An 18708-nucleotide genomic window follows, 5' to 3' on the forward strand; every position below is an offset into this window, starting at 1 on the left:
TACAGCACTGCAAAGGATACTATGACTGCCAGCAGCAGCAAGCATTAACACCTGTGAAGAACTCTTATTCCAGCTCTGCAGAAAGCATTCCCCCCCTCCCTGAAAAGAAGTTTTTTCCAGGACATAGTTTTTCAGTTCTATTTCCCAAGTCTACCCAACACTGCATACCCAGGTTTTGTACCAACAGCAGATTTGGTACCTGCACTCCTCAGAGCTAGTTAATTCTCAGTACCCCTTCTTACCTCTTGAGTGGATGATGCGGGACTCTTCATCAATGGACAGTCAACAGCTGGGGTGGAGACCAGAGACTGGGGGAGGTAGAGAGGAAGACCTATGAAAGCACCAAGGGGCTCGATGTCCTCAGCTAGACATTGTTGCAACTGTTCTTCAAACCTGGACAGAAAGATGAAGAGCACCAGAGTGCAGCCTGGCTTTGTTCTTGTGATCAGTGGGTTAACCAGTTAACCCATGAGTTTTGGGTTCAGAAGCATCTGCAAAAAGCATCTGATGTTCACAGTTATTTCCAACGTGGTCTGACACACCCCAGTGCTACGATGAAAATCCATCACAGGTGGCTGAGGTAACATGAAGGAGCCACACTGACTGAAGACACCCAACAGATGAGGAAAGAAACAAAGACAAGAAACCCTTGGGCCAACCTCAAAAGCCTTAGTTCTTCAGCTTTGTAATCTGCATTGCTACAGGCCCCAAACTGATATCCCAAAGTGGACTTTACAGACATTTGTGATACTGCAGGACACACAAGACTACTGTACACACTGTACTGCTTTAGTTTTGGTGGCTCAAATGACCACCAGTTAGAAGCTTCCAATTGTTCCTCAAAGCTCCAAACATTTCTACCATTCTGGACTGTCTCTGTGATGCAAGTAGGAGCTAGCAAGCAACTGCACTGCACTGATGTGTTCAATGAAATGAAAAGAAACTGGAAATAGCCTAGGCTGTTTCCCAGCACAGTTGGACTTCAGCTTCCCATTACATACAAAGTTAGAAATTATTTACAACCCTGGGCCATTGCTGTGAGGAAAGGATGCTGCTCTGGGAACTTACCTCCTGCTTTCTATTTTCTCCAGTTGCAACTGTGCCAACAAACGTTCTGGCAGAAGCTCCTGGGCTGAGGCTGTGTCTGTGACTTCATCTGCACTGGGAATGCTTTTTTCTTGATCTGACAGCATGTTCGTGCCAGAACCACATTGATGTGGCATCACAGAGATGCTGTAGGGTTTCTTAAAAGAGTTGGGAGATTTTACCCTTGACCTGAGTGGGGAGGGAAGAAAAACACCAAACAAAAAACCAAACAAAAGCACAGAAATTGGTATGAGTGTGATGATTTTGCCTTACTGGCTTGAAGTCTGGCAATAGCAGGGAGTAAAAACTGATCATTTGGAGACATGATACCCTTGTACCAGGGTCCAGCATAACACTGATATCCCTAAGAAAATGGAAATTTTGGAACTGTCCGCTAAAGACATAACAATGAACAACGCAAGCCTGGCAAAACAGAAGTTGAGGGCCAGAGACAGAAACAGAGATAGGGAAGCACTTGTTTTACGACTATATGCTTGAGGAGAGCTGAGAGACTGGTCAATGCAAGCATCCTGCCTTAGAAGGTGCTGAGAACGGGGCAATAAAGTGTGTAGTCAAGGAGAACAACTAATTGGGTTGTAGATAAGAACTAAAAGCGCCCAGTAGGAGAACTATCTTCATTATAATACTAAAAATCAGGCCCATAGGCCAGGAACTGCCCCTTCTCTAGTAAGTCCTTTAATCTATGAGCAGGCATGGTAAATTAGAAGTAAGCTGTATCATTACATCGAAGCAAGAAAGAAAATTAACTAATTATTAGCTGAGGCATGTGAATATTAGCTGATTGACACATTCAACTGTATAAATACCTTGTAGTTTCTTGGTGTGGGGTGCTGACTTTGTGGGTTACCACCTAGCACCAATCTTTGAATAAAAATGACTCGAATGAAATACCTCCACTCTGTGAATAGTTTGGCATTTTGCACCCTGGGCAAGCAAACCCGCTTTTCTGCATACCCCCACCACCACCTGGGCGTGGGATTTGAGAGGAACTGAGAGTGGACTGGGATTCACCCCAGAGAAAGGCATCTACCCACCATCTGCTACGCAGCAGAGCAGCAGCAAAGCTTCCAAGAGGGAAGAGAGACTGGCTTCACTCTGAACAAGGCTAGGAAGTGAGCTGGACTCTTGAGATCTCAAGTATATTAACGCCACACAGCTCTAAGGCACCCGCCCCCCTCAACCTCTAGCATTTTCTTTTAGCAGCAGGACTTTCCTGCTGTATTCCCAGAAGTTGGGGTTGAAGCCTCCTTCTGAACTCAAAATGCTGCAAAATTAATATGTAATTACCAAAAAGTAAATCTGCAAATTATCTAACTTGCTGTGATGGTGCAGCCCCCTGGGCCACTCTGGGATCCCAGAACGAGCCCTGTTGCGTTATCTTAGTAGAATGACTTGGGTGTCAGGCAATCTCTGTCTACCCCTGGGCCATCTGCTGCCTGACTTGTGTACCAGAATTGTGGACAAAATGTAAAATATTGACCAAAGCCAATCATCTCAATCCTATAAACAGCGATCCAAGGAGAACCTCTGAGCTCTCTGGGACCGCAGCAGGCCGTGTGACACTGTATCCCCCCCCGGATGCCTCAGGGTAGATTTCACGAGGATTGAAGGATTGTCTGCTGATGATTTCGCAAGGACTCAAAGGCCTGATTTCGTGAGGTTTGCCGGCTGTGCACTGACAAATGCCATTAAATAAAACTGAGTAATTTATGAAACTCACGAAAAGGGAAATTTTATTCACAGGTTAACCCTGGGGGTGGTGGTGGGGTGTGTGCATGTGCAATTTGACTATACGTTATTATCCCTATTCACATAAACCGTTGATCTAGTCTGCGACTAAGATCGGACCTAGCTGCACCTAGACTTCTCTCTGAAAGAAGTTTAGAAAGCAAGGGGGTCTGTTCTGAACCTTGTGACTCAATGGGAGGGTCCTCCTTATCCCCTGCATCCACAATCCCTCTGAATCATTCTAACTCAAGTATACCTCAATTTTAATTTGTGCACTTCATCTAAGTAATAGAGTGAACCTTGCTATTCTCAAATCTTTAACTAAGTTGCTATGTTGACAGTAAAAAATTCCATCAAATTGCTGTTTTAAATTGGCTGATGCTGTTAAGCATTATACAACCCAATACTGTGATCTATCTCAAAAATATTAATAAATCTTAAATTGCTAACTAAAGCTGTGTAACAAATCATATTCCCGACAATTTGGTGTAGTTGGCAGGATACACAAGGTTGTATTTGTGACAATTTGATGTAGTTGGCCATATCCACAAATCTGCATTTGCAACACTTGAAATTCATCTGTCCAGGTCCAGACTGCAACTGAAGGTGAATGTAAGGGAGGGGACACAATTAAGTAGAGGGCATGCTCATGATTTATTCCTATGCACCTCCTCAGCCTGACACTGTTTCTCCTCCGTGCTTTGCGTACCTAGAGCACACGTCTAATTCCAAAGCGTCAGCAGTGTTTTCTTTGGCAGAAGTTAATTTCTCCATTTGTAACACTTGAAGTGCCCCCCCCGCCCAGCAATCCATTTCTTCAAGAGCTGAGTAACTGTGCAGAAATAAAAATCTACTTAGTACCCAGACTCAGCACGCCCTTGTACATCATTTTAGAGAGATGTACACAAGCATGATCTCAGAGGATGCCATATACCGGTTTTCAGCATCATGGCAGTAGTATTTATTCATCATAGAGGCCCTGAGCAACCTCCTTGGAGTTCACTGAACAACTCTGATGGCACAAAAGACAGCTCAATGCTACCCCTGCAGGCGGTGCCAGCAGCCGCCTCACCTCTCATGGCCTTGCCGGATCTCCTCCTGCGTGCGCAGTCTGGCTTGTTCCCACGAAAAAGGGACAGTGAAATTCTTTAAATGTTCCTTGAAGTAGTACACACGAATCTGACCATCTTCACTTACTGCTTCTGTGAATAAACCCAAACCCAACATTTAATATTAGAACAGATTTTCCCCTTCAGAAGAAAAGCTCAGTACTGAAAAGCCAATTTGAAGAAAAATCGTATCTTTGCTTTCAAGTAGCTTTAAGTTGTAACCTGCATGTAAAAAGGAGCCTTCCTGAACTGACTTACTGTTCAATAGATACCAGATTACTGTGAAAAGCTATAAAATGCTCATTTATCTTCATTTAAAAAGTTCTAGTGCATCCAAGTTTGGTGTTCAGTGGGTTCATTAAGAGGCTCCCTCTAGTTAAGCCAAACAGGGCTCAAAACCAACCCCATACACTTGAAACTGAAAGCAAACAGAATCCAAGCCAAATTTCATTAATCCATGAAAGTGCTCATTAACCGTAGCAGCCTGCCACCTCAGCTGACCTGAACTTACATGACTTCCGAGGGACCAATTCTTGGCCTTTGGTTGAATGTAAACCTTTTCCTACTAGGAGAGGAGGGCTGAAAGACTCCGACCATATTCCTCCACACAGAGACAAAATCACAGGCTCAAGTCAAGTCATAAATTAACACTAAATACATACTCCAAAGAGCAGAAAGATGTACAGTAAGCACAGTATCATTCTACAGGAGGAGATCAAGACTATAGCTCCCTCCCTCCTACATAATCGCTTCCTGCCACACAAAAAGGCACCACTGCGAAGTTATTAAACACAGTTGTGCAAGAAGTATCATCTGTGTTGTAGAATGGCACGCAATACCTGGAGCAATAGGCAGTTTGGGTGGTTTCCAGTCTCTCAGTTTATGATCAATGCAGACTGCCAAGATATCATCCCAAGGGATCTCATCAACAGAAGGTCCATCTGCATCAGAGTTACCAGATGTAGTGTCTTTCCACTTCTGGTAAGTTTTGCTCAGCAGATTCTCCACTTGAGACTGGATCAGTGGTTGAGTATGGGAAGAGTTAGAAATCTGAGACACATACTGAAAAATCATGCTGCATACAGGACTCCAAGGAGCTATGGGGAAAAAAACACAGTAAACTGCAAGAACTGTGACAGAGCCAAACCACCCACCATACAGGCTGATATTTCAACACAGCACAGGCACATCAGAGAGAATGACGTGCCGCCTAGAGGATACCGCAGCATGAAGTACATACCACCTAATGGAGGCTGATCTAGGTATGGAATCTGGAAGGACAGCACAGCCTTCTTCAGCCAGGCCAGGTGACTGGGCATGTTCCACTGCAGGTGGGGCAACAGCTTGTTACCCCCAGGCTCTGAAAACTCAGTAACAGGCCAAGACAAGTCACAAAGGTGCTCTGAGGATGCCACATCAGAAAGAAACTGCAGTGTGCTGTTGTACAGCTCTGTGATGACCCCAGGCTCCTGAGATGGCAGGCCAGCTAAACGCCTTTCCTTCCAGTCATGGTAGAAGCGCTTGCCAAATTCACCATCAATCCCATCCTCAACATACTCCCGAAGGGTCTGACTGCAGAGCTCAAGGGAGTCAGGGCATTGAGAAACCAGCCAGCTCACAGCCGCAGAGATCTACAACACACAAAACATGGGTGGTTGGAAACTGCTCCGCAGTGATCAGTACACAAAGGATTCAATCCTGCAACCCTAAGTCTGATGTAACAGTATTCGAGATACTATGCAGCAAAATACAAACAAATCAACTATCATCCCAGTATTTGTAACGGTAACTCTCCGACTAGGTGGTCACAAATGAAAATCACATGCAGCAGGCTCAGGAACCAACAGAAAGAGGCTGTTCACACCATGTGCAGTTGTGCTGCGGAACTTCCTGCTGCACGATGCTGGGGATGCTGAAAACTTATCTGGGAGAAGTTGGACAGATTCACAGGAATTAGCCTAGGGTGAGTCTATCCAGAGAAGTCATGCCTGATCATGGCAGTTCTTGAGCTGCAGAGAGATGCAAGCTGAGGGTTTGAGGCAGAGCATCACTCTAGGCTTGTCTTGTTTCCACCTTCTTTCTTAGGCACCTTCTACAGGCACCACAAGAAGGCAACATGGGGCTGGAGCTGCTCTTAGTTTGAGACAGTTTGGCCATTACCCTATCCCACCTCTCCAACCCATCCTGCTTAGAGTCCCCCACAAAAAACCCTATTTTAGACTTAAGTATTTTCCTTCATGGGTTTTTGGTTAGTCTCCAGGCCACCATTGCCAAGGACACCACAAACTGAAGGACAAGGGAAGGAGCACTAGCACTCCTCTTAGGCAGCAACAGTACCTCTGCTAGTCAGTGCAGGCAGGACAGACAAGAATGAGACCAAAATATGTGGATTGTGTAAATCCAGTGCAGTTTTCGGTATTAGACAGAAAAAACCCTATCTTTTATGGAGCAAAGGCCACCGATCTCTAATCAGCTAAAATAGAACAGTCACAAATACTGAAAAGTAGCAGATATATTTAATTTCAGCATAGTTCTGGCTAATGTTGGAATCACTATTAACAAGTGAGTATGTGACTCCAGCAAATTCAGGTGTATGAAAAAAAAATGGTAAGAGAACTTTTTGAACAAGAATTACATTACAGAAACTTCCACCAAAAAAAAATATCCCATTACACAAGACTCAGCTGTGATTTAAGCTACTGAGAACATAGTAATTCCATATAAGGCATTAGTAATTGAGAGGTTAATGATAAAACAGGCAAGTATCTCTTCACGTGAGTTGCTGTTCTTACCCTTCTGGTGCCTTGTAAGTCATTGATAGAACCTGGGAGCTCAACAATGGTGTAGTCTGAAATAAGCTGTGCTGAAATCAAGTCCTGCAGCATCAAGCCTTAAAAATAAGAAAACCCACAATACACAGAGAAAGAGCAAATAGGTATCTCCTGCTCTGACCTAGTCTTACACTCTGCATACATTCACAGCATCACTTCTCCATCCTTCCCCACAGACTCTCAGGATCAAATACCATGTGCAATGTGGAAGCCAAAAGAAAGTTCATTTCTTTCCATATTTATTGGTTCTTAAAGCTGCTGGATTTCTAGCAAAGCTTTGAAAAGTTATGTACTTCAGTCTCTCCCTTAACTAGATGCTGTATTTGAGAGACTGCACTAGCCACAACAATTCTACTTAGGGCAGCCCTAAACATTCACATTGTTTTTTTCAAGGCACAGAAATAATTACATACCTTCTTCTACTTCTTTCTCTGTGGCCTCCTCTTCCTGACCAGGGACTAGAACCACCAAGGGAACTATCGGGTGGAAAGGTTTGGCCTGAAGCAACTGTTTCAACTGCAGCAAAGCTGAAAGCCAATAAACATCATCTTCTGCAACATCTTCACTTCTAACTTGACGGGGCAGGAGAAGAATAAGACCACTAGTTCCAAGCAAGTCTTTTTGCATCTCAGCTGTATCAAGCTCAGAGGTAGACAGCGCACCATGTGCCACCTATAAAAATTACAAAGATGATAACAGTAATGTAGCTAAAGCGAAACAAAGCTATTTTCATACTGAAATCTGCAGTTTACTATCATTAGCATTCAGCTTTGACATTCATCACCAGGAGCTCTACAAATCCTAAGACAAGAAGTTATAAGACCAACAAACATGGATGTGTCCAACAGATGCTGGTGAGCACAAAAGTGCAATTCAGCACCTGATTTGGCATCAGGAATTGAGGTGACCGAGGTTCTAACTATTGCACTGTATTTAGGCAGGTATTTATTAGGCTGACTGGAAACAAGGACAAAAATCCATCTTTTTTCAGGTCATCTCCTTCCATCTGATGGGATACAGTGTGAAAAGCCTCCACACAGCAGCCCCTGGAAAAGAGTACACCCTACTTTTATGGCCTGTTAGGTATCACAAAACTGTTCTCACCTACCTTTATACACACACTGACTTTAATGCTTCTGCTTCCTTGCATGCCAAGAGAATTAAATAATGTCAGCGTTTGAATTCTGCCTTCTGTATGTGAAGCATTTTTATTCCGGCTTTTGTCTCCCTTAAATTTGGCTTTCAACCAATCCACCAGTACCCTAGCAAACAAGAAAGAGTAGGCTTTTAGGGTTTTAGCACCAACACCTCTAAGACATCACAATCTATCATAACCCCAACCTTCACATTACTTGGATTTTGCTGAACAGCTATTAAATGTCCTGAAATTCTCCACACTGCTACACATTCCAAGATTTTCTGTTTTCAGTATGAGCAAAAGGAATTCAAAAAACAATGTCAGAAGAAGATACAGACCACTGCAATAAGTTACAGCTATATTGTTTAGAGTGCTCTGGAGAAAAAAAAAGCCGCAAAAAAACCCTGGAAATTTGATACAGTACAGGAAAAACTTACATCAAGGACTCCTCTTCTGTTTGACTGCCCTGCGTGAGAAAGGGATCCAGCAATCAACTTTTACTTACCTGTTGGGATCATCCTTTGCATATTCATCATCATTTGGCAAAACCAATAGCACCTTCCAAAAAAACTGTTCTTGTTGAACTGGAATATGTTCAGTGATTAATGAGACAAGATCCAGGGGAGTCCAAGCTAAATCACTTAAAGAGAGACAGAAGCTGGTGAGACAACCCCCTACTGATCATTCCCACATGGGGAACATTTTTCTTGCTTTGAGCAAGTTGTAATACTCTAAGTAGCTACTGTCCAGTTCAAACAGTCCAAAATTAGAGCTAATTCTTTACAGCTGGTGCCCATCTATTTCACCACAGGCCAGATGCATTCAAGAATCACAGCTGCTAAATCTGTTACATGAGCCTTACTCTGGGGATTTTGGGACCATGTGTATTGCTTCACTTCCACACTGCTTCAATACCCTGCTCTAATAAACACACAGGCTATTAGAATGCATGGCAAGCTATGAGAAGGCTGACCATGGGCTGCACCTTAAACGTTTAGATCAATCCCTTTGTGCCACAATCCAGGCTGGTAACAGCTCACTTACTCCTCTCCCACAACCCCGTATCCCAGGCCCCATCCCACCCACGTACAAAAAGAAAACCACCCCAAACTCATAATATCCATCAGATCCTTAAAGTTACACCCACAGCAATAGGATCATACGGCCTAATACTTTCATGAATTTATCTTCCAGCTTCCCTTATCTCAAAAATACTCCCAGAGCAAGGCTGCAAGTGGACACTCCGGTATGATTTGGCATTCCTTACTGACATTTGAGATCTCTGGCAATTCTGTTACAGTTTGATTCCTGTTTTTCCTTGAAGGAAACACCAACGTACCTTACCAATTGCTGGTAGAAGTGCTGAACTTTGATTTCATGCATTGTCGTGTTTCTCAGCCAATTCAATCTGGAAACAGAAGACTCTTGGTTATAATTTTTGGTATAAAACAGGTACTTTAACCAAATTTAAGAAACACTCACTAAGACCTAAGAAGTTTTGCAGACACTTTAGAAAGTTGCTGCTAATAGAAGAAGGGTTTCTTTAGGTTTGCAGTCTTTGTCACGGCATTTGTGCAGAAAGGGTCTTTTGGGGGATATTTGAGAACAAACCTTTTTCCAAAACTATTAACGTTCACAATGAAGGTTCAAAGAGGGCTCCTTTGTAACTTACCTTCCAAAAATCAAACAGTTGCCAATTGCTGTCACTCTAAGTACCCTTACCTCGTGCAAGAGATCCCCAGCTTTCCTCCATTCCCCAGGTTTACAATTCTCTTGCACAAGTTCTCCATGGCTATAGGCCACTCAGCACTGGGGGACAAGGCTTTCAGTTTATTTTCTGGGTCTGCACAACAGGGAGCAGCTGGAAAGGCCCTCATTTGACGTTTCAACTTTGTTCGAGCTGCCACTGCTTCCCTCCACCTTAGGAAGAGAATCGATAGTTTATTAATGTTGACCTTTCTGCAGACCAAATAGGTCTTCTCATCTTTGTTCTTCAGACTGGATCAGGCTCCCAAACCCTGATCCAGACAAGTCACGGTCTGCCCAGGGGTGAGCACGAGATGATGCATGCAAGTGGTGCAGCAGGCTCAGGCTGTATTTCTGCACACAGCCACAAAGTAGGAGCTCAGATCTACCAGCTGTACACAAGCAGTGTCCGAAAGGGGCAGCCTTGAGCCCCATTCAAAAACCCAATGCAGACAAAAGGGAGCAGCCTTCTGCTTAGCAAGCTGTGCTTGCTCTCTCTGATCACAAGAGGAAAGCAGGACTGCTGCTCTTCCATCTCACCCCTTCCTCAACTGTCCTAAGCTGTGCTCCCCAGGCAAAAGGTCAAGCATCATTTCCTTCCCCATTTTCAGTGAGTTTATTCCTAGCACATAGACCATTTTACAATGATCCATTATAAAGCTTCTCTGATAGCTCAAGTGCTTGCTGAAAATACTTTTGCAACATCTATTGCAATAAGAAAGGTATGCCACTTTTGTGTTCTGTTTTTACAGAACATTTTAAAAAGGCAAATTCACCAACTAGAAAAGAACATAAAATAAAGCCTTTATCATTAGATGCTAGTCTATTTTTCTATGACCAAATGATTCAAAACACGTACTGCCCAACAGTTTTATAAACACAAAATTTATGAGCCAGCAGTGTGCCCAGGTGGCCAAGAAGGCCAACAGCGTCCTGGCTTGCATCAGGAATGGTGTGGCCAGGCAGGAGCAGGGAAGTGATCGTGCCCCTCTCAGCACCGGTGAGGCCGCACCTCAAACACTGTGTTCAGTTTTGGCCTCCTCAGCACAAGAGGGACATCGAGGTGCTGGAGCATGTCCAGAGAAGGGCAACGAAGTTGGTGAAGGGTCTGGAGAACAAGTCTGATGAGGAGCGGCTGCGGGAGCTGGGGTTGTTTAGTCTGGAGAAGAGGAGGCTGAGGGGAGACCTTATTGCTCTCTACAACTACCTGAAAGGAGGCTGTAGTGAGGTGGGTGTTGGTCTCTTGTCCCAAGTCACTAGTGACAGGACAAGAGGAAATGGCCTCAAGTTGTGTCAGGGGAGGTTTAGATTGGATATTAGGAAAAACTTCTATACTGAAAGAATGGTCAGGCATTGGAACAGGCTGCCCAGAGAGGTGGTGGAGTCACCATCCCTGGAGGTGTTCAAAAATGTGTAGACATGGTACTTCAGGACATGGTTTAGGAGACATGGTGGTGTTGGGTTGATGCTTGGACTTGATCTTGATGATCTTAGAGGTCTTTTCCAACCTTAATGATTCTATGTATTTTCAGGGCTTATTAAAAAAAACAAAACCTACAAATCCAAACAAAGCAAAACCCAAACATTCTTGCATCATTCAGTTTTCTTTGCTGCATGTAAATTTGTTTCATGTATCTTCAGGCTCCATTTTAACCTTCCATATTGCACTAAAGGTGATTTGTGCATGCCCTGAAGAGACACATGAACTCAGTTTTAGGACAGGAAGAACTTTGCAAGGGAAGGTGCTCCACAGTAAAAAGGCTAGCCTGCTGCTTCCTCTTTAGCAGTAAGAAATGCCACCTGAAATGCACCTCAACCTGACTGCACCGGGGCAGCACAGCACAGGGAGAAATTAATCTCTGCCTTGGAGCACCACAACAGCCACTGAACACTTAGCACACATCCAGAAAAACAAGCATCCAACAGAAAGAATACAAGGAGAAATTATTACAAGTTTCTAGACAGAATGAAGCTGCCATCTGTTACCAAGCTTATTACTTGACTCTGATGAGGTGTTCTCCCCTCCCCACATATAGCTGAGTACCTTATTAGAGGCTGGTAATAAAGGCTGTAAGTCTACCCTTACAGCTGAGACAAGATGACAGAAAAAAAGAATGCACCAGACAGCTGTAGTTCAGATTCTGTTAAGCACTCCATGCCAACACTCCTAAGAAAAGCAGCTGTGTTACAGAGTGGCAACTTACCGTTGCAAGTACTTGCAGAAACACTGGAGCTCCTGAAGGGTTTCCTTAGCAATCTGGAAAATCTCATCCTCCAGAAAGAGGTCCATGACATGACCACAGACTTCTTCTGAACACCGGGCAATACGGGCTTGCCGGTCTCTTTCTAAGGCACATCTAGTTCAAAATGAAACAAACCAAGACCTCTAGTGAGGTGGAGATTGCAGCAAATGCCAGTACGATTAGCTGAGGTACAACAGGAGAGACCATCATATTTAGCAAAGGGGAGGGATTTTCCACACTTCTCTACGGCCTTTCTAACCAAGACCTGTAATCAATCAGAAGTCCTTAAAGTTTTACACTGATCATGGGCTTCCAAAGAAGGGTCTACAGGAAAGCTCACGGGAAAGCCCACAGCTGAGCCATAAGGGAGTCGGGAGAAAAATAAGCACACAGGGCAGCATTCTCCTAGACGAAGCCTCTATTCCCTCTACCCTGAAGGACTGCAACTGCTTGACACAGTGCAACTGCAAACTGGCAGCCCGCTGTACGATCAAGTACACCTACCCTCTCATTCAAGTAGCTTATTGAAGACGAACTCAGAGAAGGACAAGCAAAAAGTTCACCATTCCCTAACAATTTCCTGCCTTTAGAAAAGCATCCTACAAAGTATAGCATACAGTATGTTGTACGTACTTTAACTCACTGGCTGAAGCTTCTTGAACACTTTCCTTTATTACTTCTTCCATTAACTCCATACCCACCAACTGGCTCAACTGCTTTATTAACTGTTCTCTTTCCTGCTTTTGCCTGGAAGGACAGAAAAGATTTACACAAAGGGCAAGACAAGAGCAGCAAGATTTCCACAAGTGAAAAGATTCACACCAGCAAACTTACCACTTAATTACATGAGAGCTACACGCAGTATCAGACAGTTAATTCACCTAAAATTGAGTTCCCACTAACTGGTTTCTCTCTCTAAACAGCTTTGCATGGACCCAGGTGGGTTATTTTATTCTTATCCCAGTAAGCTACAGACAAGTAGCTCACTCAGAAGGAAAAGTTCCTGCATACAGGAGGGCTGGGATGCATCTCCCTTTCTGGAAGCTCTGGATGAATAAAAGTTCCCAAAATTCCCACCAACGATTTTCATAGTGGCTCTGCACGGTCAATAAAATACTAGCTATCAGATCAGCTGAGAATGCAGAAGGGACAGCCTGTCTGCCTGATCCCAGGGCAGCTCAAGGTGAGACAAACAGAGTGCCGTCAGTGTGGCAGAAAGACACAGGGCTTGAGCACACGTGCACGCTGTCTCAGGTTGGCACCAGCTGTCACTATGTTGCCTAAGGTTATATACAGCCCACCCTGCCCACAGCAAAAGTGGTGACTCACCTTTCTTCCTCCACTCTGCGCCTTTCCTCTCTGACACGCTCTCTTTCCACATTAAGCATGCTTCTAGCCACTTGTCTAAGGATCTCCCCCATCACTTCAGCCATGAGGTCCTCCACAGTGGCCTCTGAGATGCTGTGAAGAAACAGCAATTCTCTTTTCAAAGCCAGAAAATTTTGATACAAAGCCCTGTGTCTGTGCTTTTCTCAAGCATACCCTCAACTCTGCTGTGCTGGGCTGACTCCAGCCACCAGCCAAGCACCCACACTGCTACTGGTTCACTCCCCTCCCTGCACCGGGACAGAGGGAGAAGGTGGGAAGAACAAAAGCAAGACAACTTGTGGATGGAGATAAAGACACTGTAATAGGTGAAGGGAAAAACACCCAACACCCACACCCCCAACCCAGCAAAGCAAAGGCAGTCAGCCACCACCTCCCACAGGCAGACCAATGCTGGACAGTCTCCAATCAATGGCCACCCTGGAAACCAGAAAACCCCACCTTCTTCTTCCACTAACCCAGTTTTATTGCTGACCATGACGTCACACAGTATGGACTTTGGTCAGTCTGGGTCAGCTGTCCTGACTTTGTCCCCTCCCAGTCTCTGGCACACCCCCAGCCTACTCATGGGGGTGCAGCGTAGGAAACAAGGAAGGCCTTGACCCTGTTCTGTTCAGCAATAACCAAAACATTGGTGTGTTAATAACGCTGTTTTGGCCACAAACCCATATCTACAACTCTACCAGCTGCCTCGGAGATGAAGTGTTATCTGAAGCAAAGAAGCAGCCAGATCTGGACTTACTCCTCTTGTCCCCCTTTGGGCACCTTCCCTTCCACAACACATACTTCTTGTGGCAGTGGTGTCATACAAGGCAAGGTTTAAACAGGTTTGCAGATGGCCTTCCATTAGGCTACCTGGTGTGTAACAGAGGTGGCAGACACCTGAAGAAAAGTCTGGTTTTCCCTCAACTGTATCAGAAGACTATCTCCACTACAGACCTCGGCTTGTTTAGTTTTATGATCTTCCCACATGGTGCTGCTATAGCAAACGGCAGCTTTGATGACAGACTCCAGGAGTACCAGCAATAAGTGCTCTTTACCAGATGGCAGCAGTCACATAAGCCACTCCTGCTTTGCTGACTTCTCTGCACTCTCCTTTGAGGACGTCATGCACGAGCCCATCCACCACTTCGGCAATGTCCTACAACACAGGAGAGGAAGCAGCTGAAGCAAGATGCAGGCCTGTTCAGGATGGCCTGGGTGTACACGTGAATTGGGAGTGAGGCTTTTCAGCCTTGTTTAACTGACTGTAATTGGCAATACCATCCATGTTTCTACTTACAAACTAAGCTAGCTTAGTCTAAAATTTCCAGGCTGTCATGTTTGATTATCTAAAAGGTTTGTAACAACCTAGAAACAAAAGCAGCTATAAAAGTGGAATTTCAGAGGGATTCCTATTTTCTTACTTAAGAGTTTCTCTCACTTCAGTTAATTCCAAATGACCAGGTCTAATCTTCACTGAAATGTAGTGACATCTAGGTAGAATACGGCAGCTATACTTTACAAAGCAATGAGACACTGAGATGGGTTCAGCATTAGTACATATCTAAACATGTGTGGGAGGGAGAAGGGGAACAGCACAGATGCGCAGGGTACACATTCAAGACCCAACATTAATAGTCATATACCCACAAGAAGAAACTTTGTCATGTCTCATCTGAAATACATACCATTAAGAAACAGCTCAATATTATTCACTAAAGCAGTTTACCTACTAAGTCAAAGATAATCACTTTATACTATCACTTTCTGACTCTCACCTTAGGGGTTTCTCAAATAAATGCTAAACAGACAGGACTTTATCCTAATGAAGGAGTTGGAGCAAGCATTGACATTTCAGGCTTGCATCTGAAATCACTCAAGACTTTTGTCTTTTCTGAACAGTCCAAGGAAACAACTTCTCAAAGCATCCATAGCACTGAAGCAGGGCGTGCTTCCTTTTGACTCTACATAACAAATGCAGGTTCTGGAAAACCAGAACAACCTAAGAACTCAGTTATCTGTGAAATATGCTAAAAGGTCGCTCCCCAATATTTCATGATGGGTTTAAGTTTCCTTACTGTGTCTGTGTAGACAGGCTGAGGCTTTGAAGAGAGAGGCTCAGGTTGTCCAGCAGGTTGAGAGACTGCCTGTGCAAGAGGCAGCACTGGCACAAGCTGACGAGGTAACAGTGAGGGCAGAAGATGAGCTGGGGGCTGGACTCTTACTGCTGCGGCATCTAAATCCACACCTTTGCTTTCCATTCTTCCTTCTCGAGAGGTGGGGGAACAGAAAAATTAAGGAAACCAGGTCAGTCACAAAGAGAAGCAAAACTATTCTCATCTTCAAAAGCCAACTTGTCTGATAAATCTCATCAGGTCATAAAACAAGTCTGTAACAGAAGCTTGCTGCCTTAAAGCTAAAAATATAATTATACCATAGAAACTGATTTATATTAATATTTTATACAAAACATGTGGAAATGTCATTGCATATTACCCCCAATACCAAGCACATATATTTCCAACAAAACAACTCTTTTAAGTCAAGTACACCTAGCACCTACACACACCTCTTGAATAAATGCCAAGTACCTGTACTTTCAGCAGGACAAAGAAGCGTATGTTCAGCTAACTTGAAAAACATGATTATACATACAGTAGGAACAGTTGTGATACAAAATCTGCAAACTGAAAAGGGAAGTTGGCTGTCTGAAGGGGCAGAATATTTAGTTATTTCACCTATGTTGCTCTTACCTGTTGCTTCCACACTGGATTTTTGGCTACTACCAGCTTGATCCACAGAGACACTTCCGCCAGTGTATTTGTTCTGTCCATTGAAGCTGGACACAGGCACGTGGTGAGGCACCAAGGGCAACGGCCCACCATTTACAACTTCCCCAACTGAGACAGTTAGCTTCTGGCTGACAAACATCGATTTACGTGGTTTGGGTAATCCGTCTGGCTCCAAGAAAGCTGAGCGATTCAGCTCTACATAGGTACTAGGGGGAAAAAAAAACCAAAACACAGGAGTGCATCCTCAAAGCTCCAGTAACCTATAGGTTTTCAGCTGGACAGTTTAGCAGGGCAAAGCAAGACAGGCACTGGGCACTCAGGATTGCCTGGTTCAGTCTTTGGCCAGAACTAGAGCAGTGGAGGCAGAGAGCACTGTACTCACAGCTTTCCCTCCAGGACAGAGTATAAACTGCACTAACATTTCTGGGCACACTTGTGGACTATTTTATCCCTTTCTCCTTTTAACCTTTATCCACCATGTATATTATCTGTGAACATTTTACCTAGACTACATCCCACATGATAGACGCCAGTGCTATCTACAGAAGTCATTTTAGAAGCTGCAATCTTCTTCCAATCTTGGCATCTGTAGTCTAATTTATTATTTCAAAACAGAATACTAACAGGAAATAGACCACTCTAACTGGCATCCTCAAATTTTTTGCATTCTCCCATCTCTTGAGATTGCAAGTCTGTATGAGCACACCTTACAATGTATGTGTTTCCATGGCAGATACTGTTATCTGCAAGTCATTGGCCTCCAACACCCTCTAAAAACTGGTTTGCACTGTTCAGCTTCATCTTGCCCTACATGCATCACCGTAATGCCAGTTTCCTGAGAAGCAGAACCATATCCTCATTTCCTACAGAAGTGTGATGTACTACAATTCAGCTACAAAACAAGAACCTAAAACAAATTTGGTTTTTTTGCTACTGGGTTATCCACAACATCTCTTTCTAGGGAAGAAGCCCCTGGAGTCCAATGGAGACTAAGCTCAATATGCAGTCTCTCCTTTGGGGGAAATGTTTCTCTCGTTTTAGACCACCTCACAGAAGTCTGAAAGAATTTTGTATCGTTGAAATCCCTTGCCACCTTATCAAGCCAAGTAAAAAAATACGCACAAGTGCAAAAAAAGCTACTGTGGGAAGTCACAGTAGTTACAGGAATACAAACCCCATTTCTTGAGGGAAAGATGCAAAATTGAAGAACTTCTCATAAGTACAGCAACAAAGATAGATCAGATTATTAAAATCTACACCCATCACCATCCTAATGCTTTGCTTACAGAGCCCAGCCCCTACCCTTCACCTGTTCTTTTTCTGGCTGCCAACCGCAGGAGCAGCCCATCCACATTAACACTTCACCTAACATCAGTCTAAACCCACTACGCATCTGAAAGCGCAGACACCCTTTTCCTTACACTTACCCATCAGATACACTCAGGCCATAATAACTTATAAAATCGGTTGCTTCCTCACAATCTTTGAACAGTAGCATGCGGACCAGGTGATCCAAGGGAAACACTGTACATCTCTGGGTGCTCACGGTGTAGGCAATATTGAGAGATTTGAGAGCATCTTTACGAATCTGGGGGAAGAGAAAAGAAAAAGCCAGGTAACCACTAAGTTAAAGACCCCAAAATGTACTATGAAGTGTACTACAAACATGAAAATAATGCCTAGAAGAAATCAGTACTTTGTCATCAAATATTCACACAAACAACTTTTCAGGTTTAGCTTTCTTTTAAAATTCTATGCACTTGCTTTCTAGTATCTGTTCCTCTTTGAAACTGCTCATTTTGAGCATATCCCTTTGTGACTTATGCAGAAGAAAAAGCTTTGCAAGGGCTTCTGAAAGTGCAGGTTGATATTTCCTTTGCAAAGGTTTCAGGCCTGCTTCTCTGCTTCCCTATTATTTGCAGGGGAAATAATATGTATTTGTACACAGTTATGGGGGAAAGATGCTGAGAAGAGCACTTCAGTATTTGCCTTTTACATCACGGCAGAAAACTCCTGATAAGTTTTTAAACACTTCTGAAGAAGCAAGAATAAGATCATTTTTAAGGCTAAATATCTACCAAGTTTTCTGCTAAGATGTCCTCCCAGAAGACCCAGTCGGTTTTACTGATTAACACTTCAAAAAATATCCATCTGCCTTTTTCTCACCTGGTTGAAATAACAATGTAAGAGACAAGCATTCAGATAGGAAGCTGCTTGCACTAACTTGAAAAACCTCACAAAGTTGTTGCTGTTTAATGCAGCAAAAGCTTGAACTGCAAATCTAACTTCAGGAGAGTTTCTAACCTCTGGACGAAACTGCTGTACTTCTCTGGGGAGACAAAAAGACAGAGACAAACCCTTTGCTTCAATATTAACAACCACAATTCAATACAAACCTGTAACAAAACAGAATTAAAATTAGGAGCCTTAAGCAAGACTTGCAACTCCTGTCCAAAACAAATGAATGTGAGTTAAACTCACAGCATTATTTACTGATCATTAATCTTCTAACAATGCTTGCATAATCAGCAAGGTACATCACTCCAATGTCTAGCAAGGAATGCAGTTAAGAGATTGACCAGAAAAGCAAAGTATGGCTCTGCCCACAAAACTGTTTTTGCTTGGCCCTACTGCAGATAAAGAAGT

The 18708-nt window shown here is 43.7% G+C and overlaps 1 protein-coding gene across 1 annotated transcript in view; it reads right to left on the bottom strand.

Moving 5' to 3' along the window:
* Positions 1–18708, bottom strand: part of MCM3AP (minichromosome maintenance complex component 3 associated protein) — a 28575-nt gene that overhangs the window by 1804 nt on the left and 8063 nt on the right. The window contains exons 9-27 of the mRNA XM_064452227.1: positions 18229–18391; positions 17490–17650; positions 16024–16268; positions 15349–15539; positions 14329–14429; positions 13232–13363; positions 12536–12649; positions 11864–12016; positions 9636–9833; positions 9253–9321; positions 8419–8553; positions 7884–8037; positions 7189–7447; positions 6737–6834; positions 5185–5575; positions 4784–5041; positions 3908–4037; positions 1069–1275; positions 243–393 (exon numbers count right to left, since the gene is read on the bottom strand). Of these exons, the coding sequence (XP_064308297.1) occupies positions 243–393; positions 1069–1275; positions 3908–4037; positions 4784–5041; positions 5185–5575; positions 6737–6834; positions 7189–7447; positions 7884–8037; positions 8419–8553; positions 9253–9321; positions 9636–9833; positions 11864–12016; positions 12536–12649; positions 13232–13363; positions 14329–14429; positions 15349–15539; positions 16024–16268; positions 17490–17650; positions 18229–18391 (3310 nt within the window). The remainder of the gene's footprint in view (positions 1–242; positions 394–1068; positions 1276–3907; positions 4038–4783; positions 5042–5184; positions 5576–6736; positions 6835–7188; positions 7448–7883; positions 8038–8418; positions 8554–9252; positions 9322–9635; positions 9834–11863; positions 12017–12535; positions 12650–13231; positions 13364–14328; positions 14430–15348; positions 15540–16023; positions 16269–17489; positions 17651–18228; positions 18392–18708) is intronic.

This window comes from Phalacrocorax carbo, chromosome 5 (assembly GCF_963921805.1).
Source record: "Phalacrocorax carbo chromosome 5, bPhaCar2.1, whole genome shotgun sequence".
Lineage (NCBI taxonomy): Eukaryota > Metazoa > Chordata > Aves > Suliformes > Phalacrocoracidae > Phalacrocorax > Phalacrocorax carbo.